Genomic DNA, 8,748 nt, shown 5'->3' with positions numbered 1-8,748 from the left:
AAGAGCAACGGCCCGAGCACCGATCCCTGGGGCACACCGCAGCTGCAAGAGGTGATTGGTGCTGCTGCTGGCCCCAAAACAAACTCGCTGTGTCCGCTCACTGAGGTAGCTGATGAGCCAGCGAAGGGGTCTGCCTGTCACTGACTCCTAGAGCAAACAGGTCCTGAATGAGACGCTCATGACTGACTTTGTCAAAATTTAATTTTAATGCCTTGGAGAGATCAAGAAAGCACACTCCCAATACCTGGCGTCGATCGCGGGCCTCCAGGAGCGTGTCCGTCAGGACAACCAATGCATCTTCTGTTGAGTAGCCATGCCGGTACGCAAACTGCGTGTCAGGCAGCGCATGAACACGGGAAAGCTGACCTTGTAACTGGTTTTGTACAATGCGTTCGAGGATTTTCGAAATAATGGGTAGTAGAGATACTGGTCTATAATTACCAGGTGAAGCAGGATCTCCGGATTTGAAGAGGGGGCGAACCTCTGCTAGCTTGAAGGCCCGAGGAACGATACCCGATTTCAGGGACATGTTGAAAAGTTGGGTGAGGCTTGGTGCGATGATGTCGGCAGTGGCGAGCAGCAACGATCCTGGGACCCCGTCACTACCGGTTGCTTTTCTGGCGTCGACTTTACGGAGCAGTTCGTAAACGGTTGCGCGAGGAGACTAGAGACATTCCTCCGTGAGCGAGGAAGAAGAGCGGAGTTACCCAACTCAACCAAAGCCTACAAGCAAAGCCGATTAGGCGAAAAAGCCGCGCAGATTTGGGAAATGCTTACTCCTCATCAAACCCTGCCTTTCTTTGTACATACCGGTACTAGTAGCAGGACAAAGGTGAGAAGTATAAACTAAAAGGCGCACACAAATTCTTCACTTCAAGGTCAGATCGCAAAACGTGCCACACATACTGATGGGACATGGGTCAATTTCACACCAAGGTGAATCTGTTACCATGGTTACTATCCTTTTATGGAATTGAGATGCTTGGGACCTCTAGCTCTTGTCCCAGAAACAATTTCCTTTACAAAATATGAAAAAATTGTTTGTATTAAAACACAAAATACGACAAAGTCGTCTTTACACACTGAAGGTTTAGTCCAAACATACAACTGAGGTATTACGACAAACAAACGAACACATGACGGAACAGGATTGCGACAACAAGAAACGAAATCCAACATGAAGACTTTCTGCAGCAGAGGACACTCCGCTATATATTGCGAAGAGGACCTTATGGGCATCTCATTCTAGTGATAGAATCCAGGATGATTATCTGAAAAATAAAATCTAAAAATAGTAGGATATGCATGACACTTGAGGAACATACGGAATGAGATCAAGTAGGACAGCTTTAGGTGTACTTATTTAATTTATAAGCCTCCGCCCTTCACTCTTGCCTACAATCTTGATGAGCATTCTGCACATCAGTCTCCTCACAGCCATGACCAAAAATCCTCCTATGGTGTTCAAGGCCAGACGTTTTGGAAAAGAGTGCTGAACAACCAGCCTTATTACACTTATAAAAGGACAGTTCCTCTTCAGAGTGGGTGTGCATGTGATTCCAGAGGTCTGCAAAAGTAGGACGGACTTGAAAGCATGCGTGGATAGGACAGGGCTTGGATATTGGACCAGTGAGTACATTCTTTCCAGCGGCAAGTGATTCCAGGCAGATGAAATCCCTTCAGGTGCTCGTTCATGATGTGACCCGATAAGTGCTGTTCAGTCCGGAAGTGCTTGGCACACACAATATCGTTATCATCGTTAACAAGCCATTTACACTCGTATTATATTCTGCTTGGGTTTGGTACTAAATGATATGCGATTGGATGTCTCGACGTCATGGAGGCAGCACTGGTGTCCATTGGTTCAGTTACCGGTGGTTCCACTATTGCTGGTCTACCGAAACGAACAGCACTGCGTCCAAGATTCGGAGAACTTGGAAGACGCTCTGGCGAGAGATCACGCAACGGATGAATGGGATTCGATTACGAGACTGAGCTTTCGAATGATGGTCCCGATGGACTCCCCTTGCGCGCCGACCGTAGATAAGGCATTTGTGGAGCACCTTTAAGACAGTGTAAAGAGAACAGGAGCACACATAAAACAGTGGTTGTATAAGAGATTATTCCCCGGAGGATGTACCCAGTGTGCTGACAGTACTCAACACCGTGAAGGCAGAGCGTAATACGCAGAATGACAAGGGCAATTAAGGCTTGTTTGTCGGTATCTGAGTTGCATGCTTTCGCCATCATCAGGGAACACGAAAAACTAAAATTCTGACGACGAGTCACGCGTCCGAAACATCAATACATTTTAACCTCACAATAGAAGAATTTTTAATGCAGTGCATGCGCAGAGTGTGAATAAAAAGTAAATAGAGCGTTTGTTTGTTGACTAGCCTTTTACCTGTCATCACATTTCGCGACCTGTCCAAAACAAGTGCAAGTTGCTGAAATCGCACCCATATTTTCACAAAAGAGCTCAAGAGTTTCTAACCTTGCAACTTAAAATGAGCGAGTTTTTGTTCAAAGACCATCAAAAAAGAGGGGAATAGCCGAGGTGCAGCAACAGCAAGCTCTATGCCCATTCCTACTGTGAACCACTACTTTGCATATTGCTAGTAGCCATGCTCCGTCATTTCAGTGCGCGCAAAATGCAATGCCGATAATGTAACTACCATTGGTCTACTGTTTCTCCCAACCTGAACTCTGAAAGCAAGCGAGAAATATGCGAGTATGCTTTGTCCGGAATGAAGTCTGCGATTTGACCTTCTGACCTCCATGCCATGGGTCTATAGAGCAGGATAACGGAAAAGTTGCGAAGCAGTCCTCGAAAATGTAGAAAATTGCTAAAGTTGCGCTTTCTTCCAAAACAACCCAAAGCGGCGAGCATATTAGCCCTTTCCCAAATTTTGGGAAAGGGCTGCCAAACACCCTTTTTCTTTCACAATGCAGCTGGCTTTTTTTTTTTATGAAAGTGCACATATGCCTACATAGATCATATAATGCCAGATACAGCTTTTTCATGAATGGATCAACATTGCCTACTATAATAAAATACAAATGGAAAGTTTCTCCCACGTAAGCTGCTTTCATTCAGACAACTATAGGATCTTGAGAACATAATTCTCCCGATGAGTGGTATCCCATTTTATTAGAGCACAGATCACTGTGCTTTCCACCCAAGTGCTAGGCACGTCCAGTGCCACGGAAAACCGTACCAAAATAAAGCCGTTTCACGAACTAAACTTGAGAAACACATACTGGTATGATTGTAACGGAGGTTGGAGGCAGTGAAAGTAAGTTTACAACGAGATCAGGTTCACAAGTTTGTGCGCTTGGGTGGAAGCAAAACGTCGTCAGTTTGCAGTCGACTAGTTTCTTGCGTTGATTGCTGCAATTTGGGTTTCTGATTCTTGATTTACAAGGTACGCTGAACTGAGAGGACGGCATTTTTCAGTCGAACGATCACGTCATGGCGGCAGTTGACGACTTCCTTGATGAGCAAGATGAGGCTTCTTCCTGGGTTAGTGAAGTTGGAACATAACTGGAGCAAATATATTGAGGCCCAGAGTGATAAGGCCACACGTTCTTACTTCCATGTTTCACATCATCCGCGCGCATACGATTCAGGAGTCTGGAAGAAAGAAAATGACCTGTGCTGCACTGTGGGGACCGAGCACATGCACATGTGCACTCTGGCCTGGCCTGCGTGACACATGATGGGAGGTCGCTGCATGCAGTTTTTGTTACGCAATCTAGATGCATTTGCACAGAGTCTGGGACTGAGCTCCTACCACTTGTACTGGCAAGAGTATATCCCCGCGGGGTTATAATATTATACTCTTGGTACTAGTTGCTAACTAACGTATTGCTTTGGCGGCTAATTTACACAGTGTATTGGTCGATTTTAGTATGACCAGAGGTCAAGGACCACCGTCGAGCCATCGGGCGTGATGCTGCATCCACGGTTAGACACTGCAAAGCTTAACACACCTATTCTCAACATCACTTTACCACTGGCCGAATTCAAACTAATGAGGTGAACAAAGCAAAGGATGCTATAAAAGTTCCTGATCCTCCGCACTGGTTCTCCAGAGAGTGAGTAGGCATGCTGTCTCCCTTGCCTAGAAAATAGAGCGACTTATCATATTGTATGGCGTGCACAACCCGCCACGCACACAGTCACATACGCTGGTAAACACACAAGTCATGCACATTCTACACCCACATGCTCTAGCACACTCGTAAACAAATAAACAAGCAAAAACATTCCCATCACTTACTGCTCAAAGGTTGCTGATCAAGCAGATCAGGCTGGGCCATGTCACTACTACCAGATGAGACTCTTACGACAGGCTGGTGCGTCGAGACAGGTAGAACTGGATTTTGTGTCTGGACAGGTTGCTGAAGCCCAACTGGTTGCTGAAACCCGACTGGTTGCTGAAACCCGACTGGTTGCTGAAACCCGACTGGTTGCTGAAACCCGACTGGTTGCTGAAACCCGACTGGTTGCTGAAACGCGACTGGTTGCTGAAACGCGACTGGTTGCTGAAACCCGACTGGTGGCTGAAATCCGACTGGTTGCTGAAACCCGACTGCTTGCTCAAACCCGACTGCTTGCTCAAACCCGACTGCTTGCTCCAACCCGACTGCTTGCTCCAACCCGACTGCTTGCTCAAACCCGACCGCTTGCTGAAACCCGACTGGTTGCTGAAATCGACTGGTTGCTGAAATCCGACTGGTTGCTGAAACCCGACTGGTTGCTGAAACCCGACTGGTGGCTGAAATCCGACTGGTTGCTGAAACCCGACTGCTTGCTCAAACCCGACTGCTTGCTCAAACCCGACTGCTTGCTCAAACCCGACTGCTTGCTCTAACCCGACTGCTTGCTCCAACCCGACTGGTTGCTCAAACCCGACCGCTTGCTGAAACCCGACTGGTTGCTGAAAATCGACTGGTTGTTGAAATCCGACTGGTTGCTGAAACCCGACTGGTTGCTCAAACCCGACTGCTTGCTTAGACCCGACTGCTTGCTCAAACCCGACTGCTTGCTCAAACCTGATTGGTTGCCGAACCTGCAATGGTTGCTCAAGCTGAGCTGGTAGAGGAAGATTGACGGGTTCATGCAGCTGTACTTGTTGATGCGCCGGCCGCAACGGTAGCGGATCCTGAAGTGTCTGAAGTGTCTGGGTTGCTTGAGCAGTCTCGGTAGGCTGGATTGTCTGTAGAGGCTGGACGGTCTGCTCAGGCTGGACGATCTGCTCAGGCTGGACGATCTGCTCAGGCTGGACGATCTGCTCAGGCTGGACGATCTGCTCAGGCTGGACGATCTGCTCAGGCTGAACGATCTGCTCAGGCTGGACGATCTGCTCAGGCTGGACGATCTGCTCAGGCTGGACGATCTGCTCAGGCTGGACGATCTGCTCAGGCTGGATGATCTGCTCAGGCTGGACGATTTGCTCAGGCTGGACGATCTGCTCAGGCTGGACGATCTGCTCAGGCTGGTCGATCTGCTCAGGCTGGACGATCTGCTCAGGCTGGACGATCTGCTCGGGCTGGACGATCTGCTCAGGCTGGACAATATGCTCAGGTTGGACGATCTGCTCAGGCTGGACGATCTGCTCAAGCTGGACGATCTGCTAAGGCTGCACGATCTGCTCAGGCTGGACGATCTGCTCAGGCTGGACGATTTGCTCAGGCTGGACGACCCGGGGATGTAGACCAATCTGGCCAGGCTGGACGATCTGGGGAGGCTGTATTGCCTGCATAAACTGTGCAGTCTGGGTAGGCTGATTGATCTGAGCAGGCTGAACGATCTGGTTAGGCTGGACGATCGGAAATGGCTGGATTGTCTGTAGAGGCTGGGTTGTCTCGTCGACTACACGAGGCATGGACACCCCAGTCTTTGTGACACGGGGTGTCTTCTTTGAAGCCATGCCTAGAACACGTATGGTTAAACGTAGAGCAACTTTCTACTCCTACTTTCTACTCTCAATCTAGTGAAAGTTTCGCTATGCTTTGAATTGCGCTTTGAATTTAGCACGCTACAAAACACGCGTCTACACTTTTAAAACGGACCGCTATTTCAAATTTTCGGGCAGTGGTAACATCAACCGGAGGAAAAACACCATGCGGTTCCACGTACGTCTATTTCTGGTGTGATCGACTGACTATTTCAAACTAGAAGAACCAGCAATGAAAACGATGCCGCAGAAGTGTCCAAAGTCTAATAGAAACTTCGACCAAGACAACCTATTTACAGCTCGACTCGGGGAACCCTCCATGTATTCGCACAGAGTGACACCGCACGACTTAGTGTGATACTTAAGCAGGTTGGCATTGGATTAGGCTAGCCAATTTACAGCGCCAATTCCCGAAGTGTGATAATGTTCTTTGCTTAGGCCATTATCGATATCTGGTGTATTTCCTAACACACAACCAAACGAGTGTAGTTTCTCAACGACAAGTGAGACTTGTTCCGCTTATGCTCCATATTGATGCCCTGCCCTGACAAGTGGGTAACAAAAACTGCAGGTTTTGTTCTTAAGTTTGCACGCTAGATGATCTCTCGCCCACTAGATAATCACATCTCTGGCGACTAGCCTATGGGTAACAGTTGCGCCGTTTTCGTGCCAGATCCGTCACGCTACAAATCAGGGGTAGCGACGAAAGCAACCCGTATTCCTCACCTAGACATCATTGGTTGGTGGATCCATGAACTACCTTGTGAAATGAGCACAAACCTGAGAAACACTTTCAGCACTATTATATTATCAGCTGTGCGGTGTACAAAATGAAGCGCCAGAAAGCTATTGGCAGTGTAGGGGAAGGTTTGTGCCATGTGTTATTTTTGTGACAGCCTTGGCCCTTTCTCTGTGCATGAGTCTGCTTTATGCTGGCTGATTTGTACTAACTTACCCTGGCACTTTTAAATTTGTGGTGTGTATACTATGGGACACACTCTCATATGGACTGTTTATGGACGACTACGTTGTAGGGGTACACCGTATGCTACCGTTTAAACTGCATACTTGACCTCTGACTGCATACTGGACCTCTGACTGCATACTGGACCTCTGGCTGCATACTGGACCTCTGACTGCATACTGGACCTCTGACTGCATACTGGACCTCTGACTGCATACTGGACCTCTGACTGCATACTGGACCTCTGACTGCATACTGGACCTCTGACTGCATACTGGAACTCTGACTGCATGCTGGACCTCTGACTGCACGCTGGACCTCTGACTGCATACTGGACCTCTGACTGCATTCTGGACCTCTGACTGCATACTGGACCTCTGACTGCATACTGGACCTCTGACTGCATACTGGACCTCTGACTGCCAACTGATTCCAACACACCGGTGCTCGCAGTATAATATTCTTCTTATGTGTGTGTGTGTGTGTGTGTGTGTGTGTGTGTGTGTGTGTGTGTGTGTGTGTGTGTGTGTGTGTGTGTGTGTGTGTATGGGAGAGAGGGTGCAGGAACAACGTTATACTGTAAGGGAATTTCCCTTCTCTTGGACAATGGACGTTGACAGTTTTACACCTTTCCAAGAAACTGGGAAAACTTGGCCATGTTTTTTCAAACATCTACTTCCTTGTTACTCGTGTATGCACGTGCAACATAGAATGAAGTATGTGGGTTGGTGAGAAAACATAAGGCAAATAATTATATCCACCGATTGGAGAGTCTGGCGTGAAGAAAAAGAGAGGTCGAAAATAGAATATTTCCCCAAGTTATTTTAAGTGGATAACTTTATTCAAGACCACTTATTGGTGCTAAGGGACATGTTGTAGCAAACTATGGTGGTGGTTCATCAACCCCCCCCCCCCCCCCATTTCAGGACATAACCCCGCTACTACTGGCCTTTGGAGATGGCCTTCGTAAGGGGCGCCATTGGACCCAGCAGGAGACCCAGCACGTCGCGAATGGAAATTTGGATGGCTTAACATTACTAGGTGACTTGGGTCGACGTTCGAACATAGTCGGTTTGGCTGCGCTGCGTTGTTGTGAGCAGCAGTGAACTCTCGTTCTTGTACCTTGTTTGAAGGTGCTTGAGTCCGTATATTCATCGTATTTTTGATGTTGGTCAATATCTAAAGAACGGAGTGTTTCTGGGCCAAACTGTAATAGTTGGTGAATGAGGTCCACCCAGGGATAAATGAGCCAACTTTGAGCGAAATCGGAAATTTGGCCATGTCGTTTGTTGTCTGGTTTCTACAGACATTGACTTTTGTTAAAGAGTATACGTGTATAAAGTCATTTGACTGGCTCGTGCATCTACAGTTGTGAGTTGTGATCAATGGTTGTCCGTGCTGCTGGATTCAGTAGGGAATGCTTCGTGATCTTGCCGCTGCTGTTACGAGAGAGGCTTAGTGGACACTGGCAGGATATGGAAGGTGGTCTGCCTTTGAGGACAGTCTGAGAGACCTGCATTCCCTGCCTTGCTAGTACCTAACTGTTGCTCGTGTTGCGATAGTTCTGGAACCAATTATTTGCACACCTAGCCCGCGTTCACGAACCTGGAAACTGTAACATTTTGACGCATGCATTGAACTCACTGCAGTGCAGTGATTTCATTGATCTCGGTGCACTGCCATATTCACCAAATTACATGTAGTACATTTCAAAGGTGCATAGCAAAACCTGCTGTACTAGTAGAATGTATCGGTGATGAAGCGGGTGTGCACTGTGCAGCAGTTTGTCAGCAGCAAAGTTGCATCGTGGGTTACCCACAC

At 47.8% G+C, this 8,748-nt stretch overlaps 1 protein-coding gene across 1 annotated transcript; it reads right to left on the bottom strand.

Moving 5' to 3' along the window:
• Positions 1–958: 958 nt before the first annotated feature.
• On the bottom strand, positions 959–5,936 carry LOC135819045 (probable serine/threonine-protein kinase kinX). Its single transcript, XM_065332195.1, has 3 exons — positions 5,763–5,936; positions 4,284–5,573; positions 959–2,063 (listed from the first exon to the last, which is right to left on the bottom strand). The coding sequence occupies exons 1-2, from the start codon at positions 5,934–5,936 to the stop codon at positions 4,347–4,349; spliced, it is 1,401 nt and encodes a 466-aa protein (XP_065188267.1). The 3' UTR covers positions 959–2,063; positions 4,284–4,346.
• Between the last annotated feature and the right edge of the window lie 2,812 nt (positions 5,937–8,748).

This window comes from Sycon ciliatum, chromosome 6 (genome assembly GCF_964019385.1).
Source record: "Sycon ciliatum chromosome 6, ocSycCili1.1, whole genome shotgun sequence".
Lineage (NCBI taxonomy): Eukaryota > Metazoa > Porifera > Calcarea > Leucosolenida > Sycettidae > Sycon > Sycon ciliatum.
This window is presented reverse-complemented; position numbering and strand designations above follow the sequence as displayed.